At 50.1% G+C, this 23,981-nt stretch overlaps 11 protein-coding genes across 11 annotated transcripts; 3 read left to right on the top strand and 8 right to left on the bottom strand.

The window, feature by feature from the left end:
• Positions 1-2: 2 nt before the first annotated feature.
• Positions 3-485, bottom strand: ASPBRDRAFT_32006 (uncharacterized protein; the record flags this gene model as incomplete). The annotated part of the gene is made up of 1 exon (XM_067622968.1): positions 3-485. One exon carries the CDS (start codon positions 483-485, stop codon positions 3-5), a length of 483 nt encoding a protein of 160 aa, XP_067477379.1.
• Positions 486-1,312: 827 nt separating this feature from the next.
• On the top strand, positions 1,313-2,647 carry ASPBRDRAFT_56849 (uncharacterized protein; the record flags this gene model as incomplete). The annotated part of the gene is made up of 1 exon (XM_067627644.1): positions 1,313-2,647. One exon carries the CDS (start codon positions 1,313-1,315, stop codon positions 2,645-2,647), a length of 1,335 nt encoding a protein of 444 aa, XP_067477378.1.
• Positions 2,648-2,901: 254 nt separating this feature from the next.
• Positions 2,902-3,373, bottom strand: ASPBRDRAFT_56848 (uncharacterized protein; the record flags this gene model as incomplete). The annotated part of the gene is made up of 2 exons (XM_067627643.1): positions 2,902-3,294; positions 3,359-3,373. The coding sequence occupies 2 exons, from the start codon at positions 3,371-3,373 to the stop codon at positions 2,902-2,904; spliced, it is 408 nt and encodes a 135-aa protein (XP_067477377.1).
• A 1,068-nt stretch (positions 3,374-4,441) lies between these two features.
• Positions 4,442-6,870, bottom strand: ASPBRDRAFT_45443 (uncharacterized protein). The gene has a single exon (XM_067625406.1). The coding sequence runs from the start codon at positions 6,650-6,652 to the stop codon at positions 4,682-4,684; it is 1,971 nt and encodes a 656-aa protein (XP_067477376.1). The 5' UTR covers positions 6,653-6,870; the 3' UTR covers positions 4,442-4,681.
• Positions 6,871-7,554: 684 nt separating this feature from the next.
• Positions 7,555-9,504, bottom strand: ASPBRDRAFT_156689 (MDR family MFS transporter). Its single transcript, XM_067619406.1, has 2 exons — positions 9,260-9,504; positions 7,555-9,169 (listed from the first exon to the last, which is right to left on the bottom strand). Exons 1-2 carry the CDS (start codon positions 9,493-9,495, stop codon positions 7,768-7,770), a joined length of 1,638 nt encoding a protein of 545 aa, XP_067477375.1. The 5' UTR covers positions 9,496-9,504; the 3' UTR covers positions 7,555-7,767.
• A 958-nt stretch (positions 9,505-10,462) lies between these two features.
• ASPBRDRAFT_197826 (uncharacterized protein) lies at positions 10,463-12,094 on the bottom strand (the record flags this gene model as incomplete). The annotated part of the gene is made up of 8 exons (XM_067621141.1): positions 10,463-10,926; positions 10,982-11,035; positions 11,096-11,154; positions 11,209-11,276; positions 11,333-11,641; positions 11,705-11,787; positions 11,851-11,887; positions 11,951-12,094. The coding sequence occupies 8 exons, from the start codon at positions 12,092-12,094 to the stop codon at positions 10,463-10,465; spliced, it is 1,218 nt and encodes a 405-aa protein (XP_067477374.1).
• A 2,078-nt stretch (positions 12,095-14,172) lies between these two features.
• ASPBRDRAFT_130091 (uncharacterized protein) lies at positions 14,173-14,757 on the top strand (the record flags this gene model as incomplete). Its single annotated transcript, XM_067618198.1, has 1 exon — positions 14,173-14,757. The coding sequence occupies one exon, from the start codon at positions 14,173-14,175 to the stop codon at positions 14,755-14,757; it is 585 nt and encodes a 194-aa protein (XP_067477373.1).
• Positions 14,758-14,966: 209 nt separating this feature from the next.
• On the bottom strand, positions 14,967-16,496 carry ASPBRDRAFT_56844 (uncharacterized protein; the record flags this gene model as incomplete). Its single annotated transcript, XM_067627642.1, has 1 exon — positions 14,967-16,496. The coding sequence occupies one exon, from the start codon at positions 16,494-16,496 to the stop codon at positions 14,967-14,969; it is 1,530 nt and encodes a 509-aa protein (XP_067477372.1).
• Positions 16,497-18,044: 1,548 nt separating this feature from the next.
• On the top strand, positions 18,045-18,762 carry ASPBRDRAFT_678782 (uncharacterized protein; the record flags this gene model as incomplete). The annotated part of the gene is made up of 2 exons (XM_067628972.1): positions 18,045-18,239; positions 18,299-18,762. 2 exons carry the CDS (start codon positions 18,045-18,047, stop codon positions 18,707-18,709), a joined length of 606 nt encoding a protein of 201 aa, XP_067477371.1. The 3' UTR covers positions 18,710-18,762.
• Positions 18,763-19,247: 485 nt separating this feature from the next.
• ASPBRDRAFT_129665 (NAD(P)/FAD-dependent oxidoreductase) lies at positions 19,248-20,295 on the bottom strand (the record flags this gene model as incomplete). Its single annotated transcript, XM_067618159.1, has 2 exons — positions 19,248-19,842; positions 19,898-20,295. 2 exons carry the CDS (start codon positions 20,293-20,295, stop codon positions 19,248-19,250), a joined length of 993 nt encoding a protein of 330 aa, XP_067477370.1.
• A 1,596-nt stretch (positions 20,296-21,891) lies between these two features.
• On the bottom strand, positions 21,892-23,721 carry ASPBRDRAFT_45438 (uncharacterized protein). Its single transcript, XM_067625405.1, has one exon. It carries the CDS (start codon positions 23,392-23,394, stop codon positions 21,985-21,987), a length of 1,410 nt encoding a protein of 469 aa, XP_067477369.1. The 5' UTR covers positions 23,395-23,721; the 3' UTR covers positions 21,892-21,984.
• Positions 23,722-23,981: the final 260 nt, after the last annotated feature.

Here is a 23,981-nt window from a genome sequence, read left to right as displayed (position 1 = left end):
TTTCACAACTTTCCTGCATTCTTGTCCGCAACAAGCAAGGCCTCGTAGCGAACAGTGTTGCGCTGCAGACCGTCCATCGCCTGATCAACCTCCTCTGTGGACGAAAGACTAAACTTGCTTGTAGCTGGTTCCGCTCGTTTCTCTGCACAAAACTGCAGCATCTTGGCTATATCACCGCGAGATGCCACCAAAGAACCCTGGATCCACAGGCCCTTGTTGATCATCTTGATGGCCAAATGCCCCATCCCGCCAATTCCTATAACCCCAACATGATCCCCAGGCTTCATACCATAGCGACTCAGCACGGTCCGGGCCGTCGCACCGCCACATATCAGGGCCGCAGTCTTACCCGAGCCAAGTCTGTCTGGAATACGTATGAGGGAATTCGCGTTCCAAATCGCGCTAAAACCGAGGCAACCGCGGTCAGGGTCTGACGTACCATATATGAACCGGCAGTCCAGATCTTTAAGCACCCCGTGAATCATTCACCCCATCGATTGGCGCGTTGTCCATGACATTATCATCAATGAGACACGACACGACACATCACTACTCGGCACCTCGAATCTATCACACTTTCGCAATGGATACAACAAATCCAAATGTCATATGGTGCATGGAATTCCAAGCCCTGACTTTTGTCCACAACCTCAATATTATCAGCAAGGGAGAAGGGAGTAGATCCGACGTTGCACCCGCTAAAGCCAAGCAGACTACATTCTGCCATTGATCGTGCTGGATTTCTACCAAAATGTATTCGCCAGTGATGCGATACATGGGTTACCGGCGACAAAAAAGACGGCTAAGTAGTGTTCTCCGAAGCATCCCAGCGGTTCAGGATGAGTGGGTGCGGAAGTGGGTGCGAGAGTGGGTGGAAGCTATCTCCTAGATATCCGATCATTTTTCCCCTATGATTGTTTGGCTGTCATTAGCTTCAGTCGTCTCTAGTTTCGTTGAGTCTATCTCGTGGTCCTCGTCTTCGGAGATAGTACATATCCTAGTACTACGAATGATCAAAGATAAGGTGCTCCGGGATATACATGAACCCCAGGGAATCAATGATAACGATATTCCTGAATAGACTGATGCTATAAGATTTAAACATAAAGACAATAATGCACACGAGCACCAAGTGTCTGCAGCAACATTTGATAAGATGCTATAGTTATCTGCTTATCTGTCTATCTTGATCGCCGATCGTCGGCCGCGATCGCCGACCCCTCATTATCATCCAGCGCTTCCCCTCTTTGCTTCTTCCTCCTCATTCCTCTTCCTCCTCTCAATTCCGGTCGACAATTACTCGCATGTCAACATGGCGTCCACTTCAGATATCAAACCATGGCTCCGTCCAGCCCCTAGGTCATACATCCTCACCCATGCCAACGTCGTTGACGTTGTAACCGGCACAATATTGAAAAACCACTATGTGCTAGTCTTTGAGGGGAAGATCCAGGAAGTCGATGATGTTCGGCCAAGCCCATATCCCACAGATTACGAATTGGTGGATTGCACAGGACTGTACATCTGCCCCGGGCTATTCGACGCCCACGTGCACTTCGTCGCCGTTCCCGGCTTCAGCGATCTCTCCATGGCATTTGGGAACTTCAACGACGTATCCCTCCTGCGACAGCCATACGTCGCCACGCAGATGCTCCACCGCGGGTTCACCAGCGTCCGAGACTGCGGTGGTGCACAACTCGCCTTGAAACAGGCGATCGAAGACGGCGTGTTCCCAGGTCCACGATTATTCATTGCCGGTCATGCCCTGTCGCAGGCGGGGGGCCACGGAGATATTCGCGCTGCGCATGATCACGTACAATGCTGTGGAGGACATACCAATGGGCTTGGACGCATTTGCAATGGAGTGCCGGAATGCATGACTGCTGTCCGGGAGGAGATTCGCTCGGGCGCTGATTTCATCAAGATCATGGGGTCCGGTGGGGTGTCGACCCCGACAGATCGGTTGGATCAGTTGCAGTTCACCAAGGCTGAAATCCAGGCTATGGTGGAATGTGCTGAGAATGCGGGTACTTATGTTACTGCACATGCTTATACGCCCAAGGCTATTATGCATTGTATCAATAATGGGGTAAAGGGGATTGAACATGGCAATTTCATCACCGAGGAAGTCGCGACAATCATGGCGGAACGGGGTATCTACTTGACTCCGACACTGATCTCGTATGCTGAGATGGATTCTGAGCGTTGGAGGGGATATCTCCCGGCTGATGGACAGGCGAAGAATTCCGAGGTTTTGACCGCTGGCTTGAAGAGCTTGAAAATCGCGTCCGATGCGGGAGTCACTCTCTGCTACGGGAGTGACTTGCTTGGTCCTCTAGGTATAGCACAGACGGGAGAGTTTGCGCTCAGAGCGCAGGTTCTCAGTCCGCTGGCCGTCCTGCAGAGCGCGACCATCAATCCGGCGAAAATGATGGGCCAGGAAGAGCGGATTGGGCAGATTAAGGAGGGTTTTCTGGCGGACATACTCTTCCTCAATAAGAACCCGCTGGAGGATGTCACTGTCTTTGACCGTCCGGAGGAATGTGTCCTTGGAGTGATGAAGGAGGGTCGCGTGTATAAGAGTCGTTGGAAGGGGCTGAAGGAGGATGCGCACATCCCAGTGAGACTGACGCCATCGAGGCAGTAATGTATCTCTCCAAGTTATAGCTATGAATATAAGCCGAACAGGCGCCCTATGATAATTAATGTAGTACTCAAAATGACACGTACAACAAGAAAATAATGCGACCGCAGGTCACCTCCCTAATACTACCACTACTACCAACCTACTACTCCCTTTGCAACTTAAGAGTGGACATTTACTTCCTACGCAACTTCACCCTTCATCTCTCGCACGAGTCAATATTTTTTTTCAAAATACCATCCTACTTAACCCCCATCCTAAGAAGAACAAGCCACAAAATCATCCCCACTAGCGCCGTTATGCGTAATCACACCCGCCAACTCATCGTCTCCGTTGAAAATCACGCGATCCGCTCCCGGAGAGCCACCATCATACACATCATAACTGCTCAGAATCGGATACTCGTAGTAGGTGCCGCTAACGGGGAAACTGAAGCCCTCGTAGTCATGGTACTCGTGCGGGTAGTCGTCGATAGTCTCTCCAGACTCGTACAGCGAGTATCCCTTAGCCTGGGCGGCGCTGACGTCGCTGGCCCAGTAGCAGGTGCTGCCGCAGGTGTATTCGCAGCTTTCGCGGGTCTCGAGACTGTTCCTGCTAGAGGGAGAGGCGAGGGAGGCGGAGAGGAAGAGGGGGAGGAGGGCGATGATGGACTGGATTTGGATTATTAGTTAGTTGCAGTCTCTGGCGGTTAGATGGATTAGCCTCGGTCCGTACCTTGAATTGAACCATGGTTACTGTTTGTCGCCTCGACTTATGTACAGATGAATGGAAGGATGTAGAGAGGATGCGTCTAATGCTCATCACCCCTGGACAAGACGGCGTATTTATCCTTCTTCTATTGCCTCACTTCATGCAGGTTCATCGACTAATTAGTCGGAGGCCTCCTATCTATCAAACCACAGGAAGAGGACTACCAACTCCGAGGTTACATTGCATCCGGAGCAGCCGATAAGATAGATAGTTACTCCGTAGTGACCATCGTTCCTGGCACGTTGTTCCAGTCGCGACAGCCACAGGTTCCAAGGGTCTGTCGATCTTCACCCATCAGGGCATTCCATCCGAGACCCTAGATTGCTTAGCGGCCTCCACTCGTCAGGAACTCCAACGGATCTCCCAATGGCGTCCGATAACTTTGGCACGGAGGTGACCGAAACCAACAATTGTTGCCAGATTGTATGTGAAGCTAAGAGTTTCGCTTATCAGCTGGATTTGGTTAGATGATTATTTAGTTGAAGGATTGTGGTCCTGCAGGATAGTCCGCATCCTGGCTCAGAATTGGCTGCGAGCCTGTTATATATTTTATATTGCACACGCAGTATGTATGGTGCATTTTGTTGCATGATTAATTGTTGTTAATATCGTTGAAGTATATGGTGTTATGTGTTTGACATAAATTGCACTCGACATCACATGTTAATTAATATATATTATGCTTCGGAGGGCGCCGCAGCAGGAAGTAGTATAGACGGCTAATTTGAGCAAAGAGTTCGGCCTCAATTATTCCGACGATCCAAAGAGAAGGTCCTAGATGAATTTTCCCGTCAATTCCGGTTGAGGAAACTAGTTATATTGTTCGCTAAAAACCAAGGGAAAAAAGATGGTCATCTCAGTACACATAACGAGTATAAGTATCATGCACAAAACTGGTCATGAAGACTTTTTACATTCAACCTAGACAACAGTTGTATAATCCAGAGGGTGAATAATCCATCCACGAGTAAAATATATGATCGTACTTGACGAATGTGTCTCTAGCGGAGATAACATATTCCATCCTAAAGCTCATTAGTGCATTGTGTCGCCAAACCGAGGATATTATTACATCACAAAGACCGAAGGTTGAATCTACTCGCTATAAGAATAGTTGACAATGGCATTGCAGGGGCTACCCGAAAAATATTAAGCATTAATTGTTGAAGGAGCCGAGTATGGGGCGCTGGATCGCTTCAACGCTCTAGAAATGGCAGTCAATCAGAATGCAGGTACGAGGGTCGTCCGTATATATAATTCCCACCAGAAACGTGTTCAAGATGTCAGCTAAATCTCCCTTGCACCGTTATCTTTCATGCTCGGCTGTTTTAACTGAAAATCTTCAATTCCAGCCACTCGCTTCAGATTATCCAGCCATACAGGGTTATCTGCACATGTTTGATTCCACGGGTCGTCATCAGAGTAGACGATCATGCGGGCAAGATCTTGTAACGCGCCGTCGGTAGGGATAACACCAGCTTCCAGTTGTCTTCTGATATAATCCGTGAGTTCTGATTCCACAACACGCCAATGGTTGGGGTCTTCGGTGAATTCCTGCGTCGGAACAGCGGTGTTATCTGCCTCAACAGTTGTCTCCATTGCCCTGGCGGATTTGGCGCTGAATGGGTTTATCGTCAACCGCTCTTGAGCGATCAGATACGGGGGAATAGCATTTTCCACCAAATTCTGCACGACCGTGTCGAATCCCCAATCTCCTCGCCACTGGCGCATGTCAGTTCCAGCCTTGAAATGTGTCGCAATATGTTCCACTCTGTCTGTCCAGGTAGTAAAATTAGTGTCGCAGAACCCACATCTTGATCGTATCTCGCTAACACTGGTCTTCCAACTCTCCATCCACGACTCGAACTTGGCGGCATGAACTAGTCGCAGGTGCTGGCGGAGATGATCTTTGCGGGAGAATGTTCGCTCCTGTAGGCCTTTCTCCTGACAGAGTGCATAATCGTGTAAGTCTAGGTGGTTCTCGGCTGGGTTGATGGCCAGACAGAAGGCGCACACAGTGTGGCCGTCTAGAGGAACAATGCCGCCAAAAGGCGAGCAGGTCCACTCCTCCAGGGATAGGTGCAGGGATTTTTCATGTCGCTGCCAGTCATACTTAGTCTTGAACGAATCGGTACAGAAAGTACATTGAAAACGACGATACCCTTGAGCTTGAGGTGGAGCTAGATTGTTAGCAAGAGCGGATGCCTTGCTTCGGTGCTGGCGGCGGCGGCGATGACGGCGGTAGTTGGTTTGAGCTTGCAAGCTAGAGCCCGGTAATGAGCGCTGGGAAAAGGCAGACGTAATAGATATACTAGAGCTGGAAGATCGACTAGTGCTGTGGCTGCCCACGGACGGTGTTGGGAAGATATCCCACTGCCCAGATTGGGAAGCTTGGCTGACCCCAGAGCCTAACGAATTCGCCCCGGAATTGAACGAACCAAACGGTAATTCTGAGTCAGATCCGGGAGGAAGGCTCGACAGAGCCTGAGCTATGTCGCTGGGTGCAGCAGGCTCAAGTTCAGGTGGAGAATATTTCCAGCGTTCGAAGGGGGTCATTTGCGACATAGATTGATGTGGGATATCTATAGCACCTGGCGCTAACGACTCGTCCTGTTGCTGCGTAGCTGAACGAGCCTTTCCCCGGCGTTTAGCATTTGCAAGCCAGTTCCGCAACTGATTTCGCGTCAATCCTGTGCGTTGCAGAAGCTCTTCTCGCTCTTCTTTAGTGGCACGGGGACGCTCCTGGCGTTGGTTAAGCCAGTCTTTCAGAATGCGAACTGTCTCTCTAGAATAATAGTGAGAATTGCGCTTACGACCTCCCTGTTCGAAATTCCCACTGGATGCAGGCGCTGATGAAGCTCCAACGGCCATTTCACCTATTGCAGTTGTAGTCTCTGAAAACGCCATGCTCCATGCTTCAGGGCCGCTGGGATCATGAGTGGACTGATTGGAAATGCGATCTGCAAGGACAAAATTTTGCAACGGATTACTCTCCATGAAGGACAAGTCTATAGCTGATTGCGCCAAGGAGTTATGGCTGTCTGTAATACCGTGCGAACCAGTAACATGCTGGTGGCCATCGGACGGCTCATCCCCTGGATACTCGAGACCTAGAAGGTCGAGGGATGGAGCTTCTGGCAATAGATCCGACATTGCGGGACCATGTTCGCCCAACCCTAAGTAGTCTGGAGCCGCATGTTCCTCCCCAGGATGATAGGAGTAGCTTAAGGGTGGCTCGTGGAGATCTGGGCTGATCATCGACTGCGGGGCGTTTCCGGGCGAGAAACCCAATTTTGGCAGCGAAACGGGGTCAAAGGATCAAGGGCAATGAAAAGACGAACGGGAGCATGTAATGATCGTTGAGTATAGTAATTCAGAAAAAGCTAGGGGTGTTAAGGCGGCATATGCAATGTCTCACTCTCCATGGTGGGGTTGATCAACGAGCAAACTGCGGGTGGTCTCGGTCGCGGACTCGGGTCAAAGTCGGATGGCAGGACGGAGGTCTCTTGCTCCGAATGTGAGGAGTCAAAAGGAATCGAAGTGGAGCAATTGTACGAGCTGGATGCCTGCGCTCTGCCCTTGGATTGGAGGGTTTTGCCCGGAAGGTGAATCCAAGCGAATCCTTCATCGAGGCCTGAGGCCGCAACGATCCACCGGGATACTGCCCATCCTCACCGCCAAAATGTACAGATTCTCAGCTGGTTTTCTAGGAACTGGACATGCTTAAGTCCGCTTAAATCCGAGGGTTTTTGGTCGAGGTTCGCTAGGTTCTGCCATTTTAGCGGTCTATAGGGCGGTGAGTTGTATATTTCGTGAGTTATGCCAGTCCGCATAAAGTAGTCATCATCCTTGAATTGTGTCGTGTTATGTGTACAATGGAGAGACCATCCTTTTTCCCTGACATCTCCTTCCTTGGCGCCGTATGACTCTACCAGCTGGAAGTTTTCAAGCGGGCAGGTGGCGATGCCTTTGTTACCGGACCTACCATGAACGTCAGTCATATAAACGTCCAGACGACGGAAGAGCGGCACCTACAATTTCAATAGCTGGATAGCATATGTACATTCCTGCAAGCCTGTCTATCTGATTCCTTGTATAGAAAAAGCAAAGCAAGACTGAATTTCTGGCAAGGCCTTTGTTATGTTCCGATCTGGCCCCATATTTGTTCACGCGAGCCATGCCCGTCTAAGTACGTAGTAGCCAAGGTGAACGAATAAGCAGAGATTAGCCTGTAGCCTTACTGCATGCTATTATACGGGACGCATATTCAAACCCACACCCATGACAAGCAACCCTACTGCTTTCCTTTTCAGAATGAGAAACAATCACTACTACACCAGAAACCTCTTTCCTTCTCCCCCTCACGGCGCACACTAATCAGTACTCTCCTTCTCCTTCTCCTCCATACTGAACTTCGTATCCAACTCCTTCCGCAACGGAACTTCCTTCTCCACCATGACCAACAAAAACGCCAACCCCGCAAACGCCATCGAAACATACCACACCGTCTTAATCGCATCGACATAAACACTGACCACCTGCGCGCGCGTCCCCTCATCCGTAATCGCATCCATAAACGCCTTCGTAGCCGCCTCATACGCCTTCCCATCCCTCAACCGGTCCGCCACACTCGCGTCACTCACCCTCCCCAACAACGCATTCACCCGATTATTAAACGCCGCCGTCGGGATGGTCGCTCCCCAGATCAGTCCGAAACTGCGAATAAACGCCCACGTCGACGTAGAGAGCGCCGTATCGGCCTCGGTGAGCGAGGCCTGCACGGCAGGTAGGAGAACAGGCAGCGCGAGACCTGTCCCCACCGCACTGGGGATCTGGTATCCGACCCATTGGCCTGTGCTGGCGTGCGCTTTCAGGAGAGTTAATAAGCCGAACCCGATGATCATGAAGGCGAAGCCGGCATGTTGGATGGGGCGGTAGCGGCCTAGTTTGGAGAGTAAGCCGCCGGCGGTGATCGCGGCGGGGATCATGAAGAGAATTGTGGGGAGCAGCTGCACGCCGGAGCGGCTGGGGGAGGCGGCCAGGACGGCTTGGAAGTAGACGGGGAGGAAGTACATGACGGCGATACCGGAGAGGCTGTGCAGGAAGGTGAGGCCGAATGCCGTGGCCGAGGTGCGGTTGGCGAAGAGGTGCAGCGGCATGGTGGGGTTGAGGCAGTATGTCGGCGATGCTTCGTAGAGGAAGAAGAGGGCGAAGCCTACGAATCCGAGGATTAAGGGCACGATAACCCGGAAGGAGGACCAGGGGTACTGGCTGCCGCCCCAGGAGAGGGCGATTAGGACGGAGATCATGGAGAGGACGAAGAGGGCGTTGCCAAGCCAGTCGATGCATTTCAGACGCTGCAGGTAATCCGGGGTGCGGTCGGATTTGACGCGCAGGAACAGGAATAATGTGACCATGGCGGCGCCGCCGATGGGCACGTTCAGGTAGAAGACCCAGCGCCAGGTGGTGTACTGCACGATGAGGCCCCCGAAGAGAGGGCCCAGAGTGGTTCCGATGGCGATGAGGCCAAACATGAGGCCTAGGTAACGGCCCCGTTCGCGGAGAGGGAGCAGATCGCAGACGATGATCTCGATGAGTACGTTGATGCCGCCGGCACCGATGCCTTGGATGAGTCGGCCGGCGATTAGCATGTTGATGTTATTGGAGCCGCCGGAGAGGCCGCTGCCGAGAGTGAAGGTCGCGGTGCTGATGATCATGGGCCATCGCCGACCGTAGATGTCGGCGATCTGGCCGAATAGTGGCTGGAATGCTGTCCTGCAAGCAGTCTTGCGTTAGATGAAACATGCTGGGTGTAGTGAGGGTGTAGTGAGGGTGTAGTAAAGGTGAGGTGAGATGCCCACGTACTGAGTCAGATAGAATCCATTGACCACCCAGACGTAGAGATCAGCGCCTCCCAGGTCTGCGTTGATAGTGGGCAGAGCAGTTGAGGTGATGGTCGCCTCGAGCGAAGTCAAGAGCCCTGAAAGTGCGAGTGCCGCAATGATCGCAAAGAACCGAAATGACTTTGTGGTGGTCGCTGGCTGGCTCACTTCATCGCTGTTCTCTTTGCTCTCTTTATCAGTCTTGGTCTCTTTGGACATTTCCCCTGTTGCATTGGGCATGCTTGTCGTGTCTCTCGCACGGCCGCTGACAGCGGTATCGTTCTCCGCCATTGTTTACAACAAGCAAGCCTTGAAGCTTATTATGCGTTTAGAAAAGAGAAACTAAGCAAGTCAAACAGGAAGTAAGGATCATTATTTGTATACTGTTGATAGATTCTATGGCAAGCATTCTAGGCATACGCCCGGTGTAAACTACGTACAACGCTGCAAGGATGGCCTCCTAGCCAACTCGATCCCTCCTAATACTCCGCCAAAACAGTACATACTTGGGTGAAGACAGTGTTCGAAAAGGGATAAGACGAGTGGAGATGGAACGGATCGTTGACAGATCGCCCGGATAATTTCCAGTCCACGGATCCGCTACGGATGATGACAGGATCCGGGGGCCATGGAATGGGTTGGGCGGAGTCGCTCAGATCCGAGCCGAGTAAGCATGGAAGACGGATGATCTGTTGGCTCGAAGCGTAAATAAGCAAGGCGAGAGAGCCCATTCATCCAACCAAAAGCAGCAAAAATGAGGCCTAAAAGTCCCGATTCCCACATCCCACGAGGCTCTGAATGCCCCCAACGTTGTGATGCGCCATGGAAGAATTCCCCACCAGGCCGATAAGGCTCGCGATCAACTCCACATAACCGGTCCGAGAAGCTGGTATGCGCTTGGACTAGGGTTTAGTCTGGCACATATGCTATATATGAGGTTGGCACTGGGATTGATTTCTGCGGTAGAGAGGGATATACCCAAGGGGACTGTCACTGTTTCCATGGGAAAGTGGTTGAGGATGAATTGGATTAGGGCCCTAACGGATTTGCCGGCTTGGGTGTGCTTTGTGGTGGCGGCGCTGAAGGGGGTTTAAACAACCGCTGCGGTCGTAATGGTAGCGCTGGAGAATCAGGGGCTTGGTTAAGGAGGTCTATGATACGAAATGTTCCATGGATATGTATAGATTCAGACAATCTCAAACGTCTGTCTGATCTCTTTCGTTTCCCATATTTGTCCTCTGCCATGTCGGACACTAGGATCAGGATTTGGCACCGGAGGAACTGTAGGGACAGTCCCAGAAGGAACCTGTTTGGCCCCCAACGGAGGACTCAACGGTGCCCGTAACTCGTATTCCTCCGAGCTCCCGTCCGTCTGTCCCCTGCTTCCACTGCCAGTGTGGTTACCATATGACGTGCCGGTGCGCCATAATAGCGAGCGAGGTTTGAACCTGGATTCCATGGAACGATATCCCACGGATGGCTGGTTCCCCGAAAGGTCACTGCCTGGACTCTCAGGCCGTGTGAACAGACTTCGGATCCTCGAAGATAGCGAAACATCTCGCACGAGTCGATAAAGAATCGGGAGACAGATGGCGATAATTCCTACGCCGATCTCGAGCATAGACCAGAACATGAGGATGCTGACAATAGCTGCGGTGTATACGTTAGCTTTTGGTGAGTGTAAGTGACGAGGTGTGAGTCTGACCGATTTTATCGGAGGCTAGGACCTGATGAAGCGAAGTCGAGGCGTTAGAGCTAGCTGGATCTCTGTTAATAGTGAAGTCGTAGGTATCATATGGAGTATAGTGTAGAGGCATACATTCTGGCCCGAGAATCGAAGCGAAGAGGCTAAGACGGGCGATACCACATATGGTTGCTCTGAATGCATATAGTAAGCACCATTAAAGTGACAGTGATTATGAAATGGCTTACCCCATTCCAACAATAAGAATGGCAACGATCCCCAGCCGCTTGTGTAGCGGCATTTGCAACGACAAAATCTATTTTTGGTCAAATCTGCTTCTCGCCGGAAAGATGAAGAGGGGCAAGAGCGCACAAGCGGCACCGGGATAGCCAAGATGACCAGGTCGACTGACACATCAGATGCGGCAAGCGCGATATAGGTGGCGAGACTGTGGGAGCATTTCATACTCCCGGGGAACTCGAAGTTGGCCTTGACATCAGCGCCGCAGGAGAATATTCTCGCCAGGATGAACGCAAGACCCCAGACGGCGACGATACTAATCAGCGCCCAGCTTGCAATCTGGAACACCCGTCCGACAAATATCCCTCGATAGAACCATAGTATGGAGAGTTTCAGGCAAGTGAGCGCGAGGATCTGGATGATGTCGAAGTAGAATTGGAGCTACATTAGCAGCAAATCCATGTCAGTATCAAGAACCTGGTAACCTGGAGAGAAGAACTATACCGTTGCAATAAAGGTCAGAGCCCAAATTGTACGATCCGCGGGAATGGCTGCTGAATGATTGCCGACGGTGTTCGTGGCGGATCCTTTCCATGTATGCTCCTGTCAGCGATTGAACAACGAGTACGATGCAGAACAACAATGTTTACCGATAATCATTACTACCGCATCACCGGTGACTAGAAGCTATTCAACTCTTTTATTAGAGATGTATCTGTACAGACGTCAGGTTGATAATGGAACAAGTACCCATGCTGCCAACGCAAGCCAGTCCTCCACTCCCAGTCGGGTTCGCCGATATTTGATATAGAAGCGGGCAGCAATAGCGAGGGTGCCTAAAGCAATAAACAAGATGCCAACAGCAAGTACACTGCCTTTGTTGACATACCCCATATTTGAGTGGGATGAAGGACTCTCCGCCATCGACACGACCGACAATTATAACCAGGACCACCTTAACAAATAAAGGCAGGGTAAGACCATTCGAAGCGGGGTTCAATTGCCGACCTTCAATAAGCTCAGCCTCGTGCTTGGGGGCTACACTCTGACTGCAATGCAACATACGGGGAATACGACTCCGCTCAGCCAGCAAATCATGCCGTGTCGCATATGCAAGACGGAATCCTGAGTCACATGGCGAGAAGAAGTCTCTCATCTTTGCCTGCCTAGTAAAACGTCATTTGGCTGCTACCTTGATGATCCTGAGATTGCAATAAGCTCTCGTTCCGAAAGGGGTCTGACGAGAACACTGAGGCTGACTTCGGATAGCAAAGTTGAGCAGAACATACTACGGAGTACACTTTCGCCAAGACTCGAGGTCAGTTCACTGCATGATACACCCGACCGAGCCTGAAAACCGAGAAGAGCTCTGATTATACTGTGTACAATCCCATTTACTGCGTGTGATTCATACATAGCAGGCTACAGGCTAAAATGGATACTGCTCCAGACCCTACCTAGTGCTTACGGCTCCTGAATATAGCAAATATCGGCACCGATCTGCAAATCTTACGATTTTCTTACATTCCGCTCAAGCCTCATTCACCCGTCTCCTTGCTGAAGCCCAATCATCCAGCTGCCCTGGCCAATCACGATATTGAGCCGCATAGTCGTTTTAGGTAATACGCCCTCCTCAAGCAAGACTGGGAATGGCTCTCGAAGGAAGCCTTAGCCCTTGCTGCGCATGACTCGTCTTACCCTCATGGCCCCTTGGCATGTCAGCGATAGTGCTTTGCCTATTTGCACAAGGTTGTGGTTTATGCCAAGAGTTGAAAACAGGGGTCCTCGAATGGTTCTTCTTGAGTTTACTTGGTTAGTCTTGATTTCTGTCGCAGTCTTGTGAACTTCTATCTTAGCTTGTCTGGCTGTGAAAAATCAAACGCTCGCAATGCGTGTAAATAAATATATGTAAGGTCAGAGCTACGTCTCAGCAAGGATAACTACAAGAACTGGCAAAGAACAAGACCCATCGCGTGATATCTCACGCTCCGCGACGTAACTACATAACAGCTATCACTTTCTGCGCTTAATCCAACTAAGTTGTGTCTGTCCCTATACGTAACAGATATTGAAGACCTGACGTGTCGCTTGAAAGGAGGTGCAGGAGTGAATTGCTCCTCTGCTTACCACAGTGAGCAGAGCCTGCGCCGACGCCACGCCTGGATCCGTCACAGCCACACTGGCCATTTATTTTCGGGGGTATGGCTTTCACGCTTTGTTGTCAGCTTATATGTTATTTTATTCAAGAATGCTTCCGTCTGCCCTGACTATTACACACAAGCAAATGAAAAAATGTTCGACAGTTGTAAATAGAATGAAACTATATGAATCTACTACTAACAAAAACAATACGGCGAGCCGGATAAAGGCCATTGTTAAAGCGGACAAAGCGCCTTTGAAGACCACGTATAATAGGAAAGACGATCCGAAAAGCGCTAAATGCCTTTCTTTAATATATTCAATTAGCATTTCTTCAATGACTCACCCAATGTCTTATGCTAATTAAATACCACATCCCTTACACTGGTGAACATCAGTGGTTTTACAGGACGTGATGGGCACCTTTGTAGTTGAGTGGAAGATCCCAAGTACCGCTGCACAATCTAAGGCTAGTGGCTGAGCTTATTAGAATTGATCATCCTATATAGAGATAACAGTGTTCAAACCATGATTTGTACAAGGGAAGTTCCAACTATCATACTAGGATACCCAGGACTATGACCGTCGTTCCTATCTGTTCACCAAGCGATACTTCACTACAAAGATGGGAACAATACGGTAGTCACTGAATGCAAAGCCTATATCTTGATCAAGTACCATAAATAGAGCAACCATTCATCTCCCACCTTTCACTCCTTACACGTGCATGTGAGTGCATTAGCTCAACCTGAAAAATAACTTGAACTCACATTGCCATCACACCAGCCTTCTCAACCATGCACGCGCCAGCACGAAAAGGGCAAAGCGTCACCATGGCAGACCCTATCCAATCCGAGCAAGCCCTACCTGACGAATTTAGCGTCTCGACTGTCATACTCGACCTGACTCGCTCGGAACTCAAACAATTCCTGCTCGCCGGCGCGGAGGTTCCTAGAGTCGACCAAGATTGGACGACTCCTCCAACCTCCATCCTCTTCCTCAGTTGGGGCCATCCCGACAATTCGTACTACGAGAAGGGCTGGCAGGCCTTTGAGAAACAATATGTCGGGACGCTGATTCGCGCTTTTAAAAACATCCGCGCGACATTTCCTACTTTGAAGCCTATTCATGGAGTGATAGCCATGGGGATGGATATGCGGCTGTACAGGGAGAAAATGGCTACCGGTGATGCAGCTGCGGATGAAGAGGTTGCTGTCGAACAGTTCATGTTCAATGGACGGAGCGTCTTTCATGACTACAACGACACGGAGCTCGTGAAGCAGTGGATTTCATCCGTCCCTCTGAATTTCGAGCCGAATCCCAGCATTAAATCTGATATTAAGGAACTCTATGGCTGGGATCCTATTACTATTGAAATGTTGGATATGGGTTGGCTGGGTTCGGATGAAGCTGCTTAGCGGCGTTGAACTCTGTGGCTGAGAGTATTGGGTTTGTGAGGTTTTGGAATCGTGATATGGAAACGGACAAGTAATATGGGAGATAGGAAGGAAGAATGTCGGACATTTTTACTTGCATGATCTCTTGTTTTGAAACTATCATGTTAACACGATTGTACCTAGCTATCCTGATCCAAATTGATAATGTTGCAAAGCGTCGAAACTGCTTACTACAAGGGGAAAGCCTCGCTCCTGTCCCATTTATCAAGCACCTTCAGTTCCAGATCAAACATAGTAAACCTCTCCGCCAAATCCATCAAGTCCGCGTATACCTCCGGCTGGATATCATTCATCGCCATCCGATGACCACATTCCAACATCATCATCTCCAGTGAAAAGCGGGGTGTATTAACCGGACACACAAGAGGAACGCGGTCCACCTCATCGAATGGTTGCTGTAACACGAGAGTATTCAACGACGGGAACAACACATACTCCTTCATTCCTACCTGGCTCTTCAACACCTGTCTCAGCTGGCTCACTATCACAGGTAGTATGCCCCGATCACAATCCTCTAAGAACAGTCTCTCCAGACTTAAAGGTAGAACATCCCAAAGGTTGTTCTTCACCCAGACTTCGTCAATTGTCCCGTTCTGTAATTTGCCACTTTGCCGCACCATTGTTAATAAGTTATCCACTGGAATCCATACCTGCGTTAGTGCCGAAAATACCCGTAAATCCCCAATAGGAGTTCCCAGAATGTCCTGCTCGCGTTGCTCGTTGTCGTTCTGACGGAAAGGTCTCACGACAGTGACCCAAAGTTCTTGAAGTGAGTCGGCAGACGCTCTAGCCAGACCCGGGTACAACGCAGCAGCATTCAGAGTGTCGATCGATTGTATGTCATCGGCATTCTGTACTTGCGGCACGGGTGATGGACGGTGCATTACAGAATTGATCCCAGCGTCCTCGTTACGATCACCGGTGACCTGATCATAGTCTTGGGGGATGCCGCTGACATCTTGGCAGTAGATGAAGGACTGGAGCTTGGGGAGGCTCGCAAGGAGGTTGGGCAGTGTTGCAAGGGTGGAACAGGCGTGAATGGCAAGATGTGTTAGCTTAGAAGGAGATTGAGATGATGGAGGGATTAGAGAACTGGTGATCTCGTTGGCCCAATGGGTTTCGTTGCCATCTGCCGAAGTTGGGAGCGGGTAGTAGCCTATAGCTCCAACGAGGCGGATTTTCCGGACTGAAGGAAGCTGGGCGAATGGTATGACGCTAGATAGATGGACGTCTTCCACAGGCAAATGAGAACCGATTTCAAGCTCTGATAGCGCAGTGAGACCTGTGAGGGGGTCATTGGGATCGATCAGGCGCGATAGGATGCACTGTAGGTATGGCGAGCGTGTGTCCATGTATTTGAGCTCCAGCTTGCGCAGATTGGGTAATTGTAGCAGCAGGAGGGATAACCATGCATCTTTATGGCCAGACTCTAGTGCCTCGCGCCACCAGAGTATCTGGTCAGGAGGCGATTGGATGGATGCCAAGAGGGCTTCGAAGAGCACAGGGTCGAGAGGAAGCACAGTCTTGGGAGATCGGGTAACGACCAATTCATCCATGCTCAGAACCTGGATGGTAGATGCAATATGGCCATAGCGACATGTATTCTGGGTAGCAGAGATGAGGAATGGAAGATCGGGGACATTCTCAGATCTTGGGAAGGAGCACGTGTGGATATGGAACATTCGGTGCGCACGGGGCATGAATAGTATGTAGAGCCGCCGGCAGACCCGCAGCAAAGGGGCGATATGACAGCCTTGATCGTCGAAGCAGACGCTGTGGGCTGTCGGACTGAGGTATTCCCATATCTGCAGTAGTACTGTGTCAGGCAAACGGTCAAGCATGTTGTATGCTACAGTTGTCAATGGAAGTGCGTTCTAGTTGGGTTGGATGACTCCGGACCTACTCCATCCTCTGCTTACATACAATGCTCAACCTGGCAGGCACCAGTCATAGTACCCGTTGTGCTGCACCGGGTATTCACGTTTTGCGGCGCAAAGCACCAGAGGTCACGTTGATAGCTTCGAATGAGCATTACGTCTGCTGCGATTAAAGATATTTTATTGCGATTGTTAATGAGTACTTCCTTTGAACATGAAGTTAGGTAGCTGCCGGATGAAGTGACGGGGGGAAGAGAGGACAGGGTATATCTTTCACTTTCCATGCAGTTGAGACACAAAAGACTTGTCCTTTCCAACTTGTGTATGAATTGGGGGAATGATGAGGTTACTCTTGTCACTCGGGTAGCATCGACGAACACAGTTAAAATCAAACCAAATCCATTTTCAGGGCAGCAGGTTGCTACATTATCTGCCGGATGTAATGGAATACTCGAAGGCAATATCAATGTTGCTTGCTGTGGGGACGAATGTGGCTGAGGCAAGCCTGCGACTGAACCTTCGGGTGCTCACTCTGATCTGACCATGTTTCACTTATAGGAGCCCCTCATGCACACGAGATGTGAACTTAGGCTTAAACTCTGTTCCATTGGAAATTGAATGGATAAATAGAATGGGTACTGGATAGCATGAATTGCATAGAAGCATATCCGTTCCATATTTCAATCAACTACATCAGTTACTAATAGCTCATACTTGCCTTTGTATCTCGAAAATAATTAGAAACCCGATTAATACCAGATTGTCGATCCTGAAGCATTCTCCGGCGAAGTGATGGCACCAGAATCATCCAGACGTACCTCCTCTGCCCCGCGTGTTTGTGAGACTTCTGTGGCACGTTGGCAACATCAACCTTTGAACTTGATCCGTGCCATGTCTACATTTCCAATACAAATGAGGAGGATTCATGGTCAAACCCATGAAGCCACAAGGTTATATCCTTCCTTAAGCTTCATTATAGCCCTCTCATTGCCGGCCTTCAAAGGCGATACATTCGAGCCATTGTGACCTTATGTGTGGTTGTGGTAGCCCTATCCAGCCTAAGGCCCTGCTAGGCAACTTGCAGAGATGCCCAACTCGTCTAAAGGACATCTTGAGGGAATTTCGAGCATGTCATTGTGATCTTTCTCAACAATATGTACCACAAAGGCAAGTTGGGATGAAAGACGGGAGAAGCCTTGATGGACAAGGAATCAAACTCGTTTGCGCTTGGAGGCTCCTTTATCGCACTTCCCTATTTGCTGCTACAGATTCTCCCAGAATCCCACCCCTTTGTCCTCAATCAACAAATAGTCCATATAAAAAGAGCAGCAATTCGTCTCCATCCAAGACCATGAACCTAACAACTACAAGATGTCAAACAGTAACCTTCCTATCTTGGCGAAGCCGAGCGACTCTGCTGCCAATCAGGTCACACCAGTCCCTGTAGCACCGAGCCACAACCTAACTATCCAGATGAAAAGCAGGAATCCGATTATCCCACCCCCGATTAATCCACTGGAGCAACTGGTGTGCATCATCTGCGTCGAGGAATCCATCCCCCCATATGTAGGGCCTCATTAAACCATTTTGACCACTAGCACTTCCTTGCTAACGACGGTCTCTAGATGCTCTCCGATATATTTAATGAAGCATACTCTAGAGACCCAGGTCTCCCCCCAAGCCTGTTTCTCTTAGACACGAACTTCAAGCCCATTATCGATTCGTTCACTCCCGATTCAGCTACCATTCCCCCGGTCGACGAAATGTTCTGGTCGCCTTTCATGGAGATGAACGTGGACGAGATAACGAACTTTATGGCCACCACCTGCCACGAAAGTATCCTCAGTACGGGCATATTCTTTCTTGCCGATGATCTTACGGCCGCAACAGAAACACTCCGGAAAGTTGAGGTCGGCAAGACACTGGATTGGGATAGTTCTAGAGTTGCATGGAGGGATGCGAACGTTGTGGCTGTTAAATATACTCGTGGATATGGCGCTGGTATGAGTAGCAGTTCTTCATATCGATTCGTCTAGTGATCTGGGCTGCTTCTCTTAACAATGGGTTTTATGGAGTTCCTACAAGAGGGTACTGTGTAATTTATCCATGATGATGAAACTTGTTCCATTGATATTATTAAAGATGACTCGGCGAACTTAGTAATTGATTGATGTTTAAAGGATAAGACGGAGGGCCAAGAAATGACTAAATCATGATAGCGCGCTAGAAATACTTAAGTACATGAATGCAGCTTCAAGTGCACCATTCTACTCTATTGACGAAATCACCCGTTACCCCATAAAAGGGAAAATCCAACAATCTACCCATGAGATGGATTACCACATAGACTTTTTGATTGGTATACTCAATGCCTACTAACTTTATGCTTTTTCTTATCCGCAAGCATCAACACATGCTAGTGATTGTTGGTATGCAGTATACTGAATCTCCAGATAAAACATCTGCTCTATGTAATATGACCTTTGTATTTGCTCTCAGCCATTTTTCCTTTTCAAAACATTGTCTATGATAGCATAGTCCAGACACTGTCCAGAAGAACCCCAAATGGGTGAATCAGAAAAGTGGCTGATGACCATGCTTCTCCGCCAGCAGCTGCGCCGAAGCCGCAACGGCCGCATTGCATCCACTAGAAATAGCCCCCGCAACCACCTTGTACGGCGTCATACAATCGCCCGCAGCAAACACACCCCGAATGCTGGTCTGATGGAATGGTGCTGCGGCAGCTATATCTCCCGTACCGGGAACGAAACTCGGGGCAAGGTCCAGACCCAACTGAGTAGCGAACGTGCTTTTAACCTGTGTGTTAGGGTTGTGCACGAGAAAGGCCTCTTCGACCTGACTACCATCGGCAAGCTGGACCTGAACGGAGACTGGGGCATTCAGATCATCCCCGTTAAGCGTCACGCCGGTGATTTCACGGTTGTCAACCTTGAACACAGTATTGTCGCCCTTGCTGCTCAAGGTGGCAACCAGTTGGGTCTCAAGGGCTTCTTGTCCATTGGTATAGATGGTAACCTGTTCGGCCAGTTGGGCAGCATTTTCCGCCTGATGCATCGCCATAGGCACATTCGCGGCGGATTGTATGGCGAGGACGCCGGCCCGTTTAGCACTGCGGTCCTCGTATCCTTTGCAGAAGAGGCAGTGGAAGCTACGGTAGATGGTCAGTTCAAACCAGATATATCAGGGGTAGGTATTCAACTTACATGCGCTTCCCCCAAGCATCAGCGTAGCCGGGAATGGGTGGGAAAACGTCCTGCGATCCAGTAGCAAGGATCAATTTTTTACCTTCCCAGGACTTCCCATTCGCGTCCGTCACTTTGAAAAGGCCATCGTCTTTCTTTTCAGCCCTTTCGATACTTGCGTTCTCCAAGCGAATAGTGGAGTAGTTTGATAGAATCTCCTGGCGAGCCTGCTCTCGGAATTGAGCAGGGTCTTTATGATCCCATGTTGGGATCATGTGCATGAAAGGGGAATTGCCGTTGCGGTAGGACTGGTTATCGAAGAGGATGGCTGTGTGTAGTTGACGCGCAAGCGTGAGGGCCGCTGTTAAGCCAGCGGGGCCGCCGCCAATGATGAGAACGTCGACAGGGTCGGCAGACATGTTGATGATGTTAGGTGATTTTGCTTGCCTGGGTCAGTTGTGAGTGAGTAGGTTATAGTAAATGGTGATCACCCACCAGGGTCGGTCCGCTTTAAATGTAGTGGGGTGTCAGGCTGCTTGGAAAAGTGTATGTTGGTCTAAATTCTGACAGTGGATCTAACCCTTGTACAGAGAACAAAGACTTGAGGCATTAAGGGCCCACATACCCCTGTCAAGCAGGGTGAACCGATCAAGCCCGGTCTGTCATTCGTAGGTAGAGATGCACATCGATAACGATCTGCAGTCACCTACAGTAACCCGGAGATGACACCCACATCAGCCGCCTTGTGCCCTACATAAAACAGAAACTACTATATATTGGCCTCTTACCAAAGCGGTACATTCTAGAATGTTGCAGGAGGTGAGCTGACGGTTTTAAGAATGACAGCACAGACACCATGGCGAACCCCTCCGCGATACTGCCAAGTTTGCCATTTTTTTGCATCTAAAATGGAGAGCTCTGCCCCTCGAGCGCAACGTGGTCATGGCGACGGCCAATCATGGAACTGGACAGGGATTCAGCGGCAATAGTCGGTCGCACTAGATTGAGCCGACATGGGTATATGGGCGGGGAAATCGACTTGAGTCGCAGCCACCGTTGACATGTTGGTCTCCCGGCGCACATACATGTCCACCAGCTCAATGACATATGCAGCGTGCTTCCAGTGTGATACCAGCTGACCTATCGGAAGCCACAGCCGGGATCAGGCACACGCAACTTGACTGTGCCTGCTGTCGATCATTTCCGTGGCTGGTCAATGCAGCATACTAACTACCTACCAGCCCGTTGATACTCCGTATATCGTGCAACATTAGAAAGCGTCCATGATGCTAAGTTGTCTACGGATTGCAACTATTCGAATACTGCCTGCCTCTCGGAAATCTGAACTAGTGGGTGTTTTCAACTTCATTGTGTTCGTGTGCCTGACTGGCAGTTTGGCTTATTTTGGTTGTTGATGATACAATGACCCGACCAAGACAAAGAAAGGGCAACCAACCAACGGGTCCTGTCCTATCCAAAAGAAAAAAAAAAAAAAGACATTGTGATGCAAGGTGAATAAGAAATATTATAAAATAAGCAAAAACATACAACAGAAGGGATTCGCTGGTGGTCACCCACCCAACTACTAACCTCCCGGCGTGTGGCTTAAGTACGGCTGAGCGGACGGGAAGCCCTGTTCTCCACACCCTGTGGTCGTATGTACTGATTCTTTCTAGTGCGAGGGATATAATGTACTTAGCAGTCCCATATTATTCGATAGACCTCCATCCAGAGTCCAAGGTGACATTTGGATCCTCTCCAGTCTGCCCTAATAGAGTAGGACACAGCCTGTTCTGTTACCTTCTGCAGAAATATAAGCTTCTGTGGTTGCTCAAATCTCGTCACTGATAAGCATTCGCAATTGGAGGTTATGGTGTGTCCAGTGGTATTCATTGTCCGATTCTATTCCTAGGAAGTAGAATCCTGATAAAGTCAGATAGCACCGACTAATAGAAAGGATGAAATATGGATCCCTAAGGCTCCGAGACGAGCAGAAGTGACAGCCACACATACCAAAATATATATTCCGACCATCCTACCATATACAAGCTCTTTCCCAACAGAGATCCTATGAAACCCAAGATGTTCTCAACTCGACAGACATCTACTTACAACCTCGCCCTATCCTGCCCCCTCTTCAACCTCAACCAATACTCATCCTTCGCCTTCAAAATCTCAAACGCCTCCTCCGCCCACCGATCCTCAAACGGCGGCAACCCAGCTCCCTCCCCAGCAATCTCCAACAACGCCTCAAAATACTCCCTGAAATCCGGCTTGATCTCATGAAACGCAACTCCATTCCCTTTAGTCTTCAACCTCTCAAACTCCCACCGATCCTGCTCCGCCTGACTCGGCAGCTCCTTCGCCCGGCCGGAGTAGTACCTCGCTACCGCAACAGCTTGGTACTCGTACACACGGAAACTTAGTGCAGCACGTACTTGGCCCACTAGAGCTAGGGAGGGATCTGTGATGCGGAAGATGTGCTGGTAGAATCCCGCGACGCGGTTGTTTGCCGTCACAGGGTCCGGGACGAGGAAGGGGTACGATGCGGTGTAGCCGGTGGCGAAGATGACTCGGTCGAGGGATTCGAGTTTGGTGCCATCGGTGAAGTGGGCTGTTACGGTGCTGCCTGATGGTGTGGTGGGTTCGATGCGAGATAGAGTGGGCTTGCGCTCGACGTTCGGCAGCGTCCAGGCGTTCTCGAGGGCGGGGTTGATTCCGCGCTGGCTGATGTATAGAGGCCCCGAGACGAGTTCATGTAGTTCGGTGACGAGGTCAGCGGCGGATACGTTGCCGCCGATGATCAGGACGCGCTTGTTGACGTAGTTGTCGGCGTGGCGGAAGGCTTTGGCGTGTTCGAAGACGGTGGGGTGAGTTAAGGCTGTGGTGGATAGGCCGGGGATCGAGGGGATCGAGGGCACGTTGTAGTGGCCGGATGCGACGATGACGGCGTCGAAGGTCTCCGTCCACCAGTAGTCTTGGGGCTGGCCACGGTACAGTTGGCCGGTTTTGCGGAGGGTCAGTGTCCATTCTTGGCCGGTCTTTTCGGCGCGTTCGACTGTCGTGCTGAGCGAGACGAGGTGGAGGTATGGAATGAAGAGGTCCTCGAGGTAGTTGGCTACCACGCGGAAGGGGCGTGAGGCATTGGACGGGCCGAAGGTCTTGATTGAGGTTGATGAGTTGACGTTGGGGAATGGCGTGTGGGTGAAGGCCATTGTTTTGGCGCCGACATTGCTGTCGAGGTGGGAGTAGATCCCGGTTCTGGCACTGGTGTCTTCTGGGCGTGGAGAGGTGAATTGGGGAAGACTGGCGGGAATGCCGTTGGAAGGCTCAGATGGACTATCTGGGGCATTGAACGGGTCTGGTGTCGGATCATAGTGCCAGATGCCTCCTACTCGGTCGCGCCTCTCGAAGACTCGAATGGTGTCAAAGGCATTCTCGTCATGGAGAGCTTTGACGGCGGAGAGGCCTGAAGGGCCTGTGCCGATGACGGCAACGCGACGATATCGAGGTGTCATGGTGCAGCTTGAGGTGAGATAGTAGACAGGTCCTACGTCTTGCCATCTTCACGTCGGTATATATACTGGCAGTTGTGCGGGGAAATTGTCCCCTGGAGACATCATGTTGCGTGCTATCTCCCTTGCGTGATCGACGCTAGAATGAGCTATGCAGTTGGTTAGCCGACTGTCAGCGGATTCGGGAAGATGAGTGGTCAATGGCAAACTAAATACGTCGGCAGATGGTGTCATCGAGATAGCTATCTCTACTTTTACGAAATGATTCGACAGTAGCTGATAGTCCGACAGTGAGCAGTCAACATACCTGATCTATCAGGGTTGGGCCCCGTAATATTCCTTTTTACTTTCGTTGCCTTACCAGAATCAGTTGTGGCCTTAGGCAGAAAGCATCTCTACTTCAAGCTATCATTGGTTGTTATCCTTTTTTTACTTTATGAGATATAAAGTATCAATTATAAACCCAACATAAATGTATTATCTTTGTCCTCTCACATCATCCTTGCGGTATCCAGAAGAGTTACGGGTAATCGGCTGCTGAAGGGTATGATCGCAAACACGGGGTTTGCTCAAGGCCTCTGTTTCTAGCA

This window comes from Aspergillus brasiliensis, assembly GCF_001889945.1.
Source record: "Aspergillus brasiliensis CBS 101740 unplaced genomic scaffold ASPBRscaffold_9, whole genome shotgun sequence".
NCBI lineage: Eukaryota > Fungi > Ascomycota > Eurotiomycetes > Eurotiales > Aspergillaceae > Aspergillus > Aspergillus brasiliensis.
The sequence above is the reverse complement of the archived record's forward strand: the minus strand, read 5'-3'. Positions and strand labels throughout refer to the sequence as shown.

Coding starts and splice junctions, on each gene's coding strand:
- ASPBRDRAFT_45443 (XM_067625406.1), bottom strand. CDS start 6,652: ATGATCAGCCCAGATCTCCACGAGCCACCCTTAAGCTACTCCTATCAT.
- ASPBRDRAFT_156689 (XM_067619406.1), bottom strand. CDS start 9,495: ATGTCCAAAGAGACCAAGACTGATAAAGAGAGCAAAGAGAACAGCGAT. Junction 9,170..9,259: donor AATGGATTCTATCTGACTCA/GTACGTGGGCAT, acceptor GACTGCTTGCAG/GACAGCATTCCAGCCACTAT.
- ASPBRDRAFT_45438 (XM_067625405.1), bottom strand. CDS start 23,394: ATGACACCTCGATATCGTCGCGTTGCCGTCATCGGCACAGGCCCTTCA.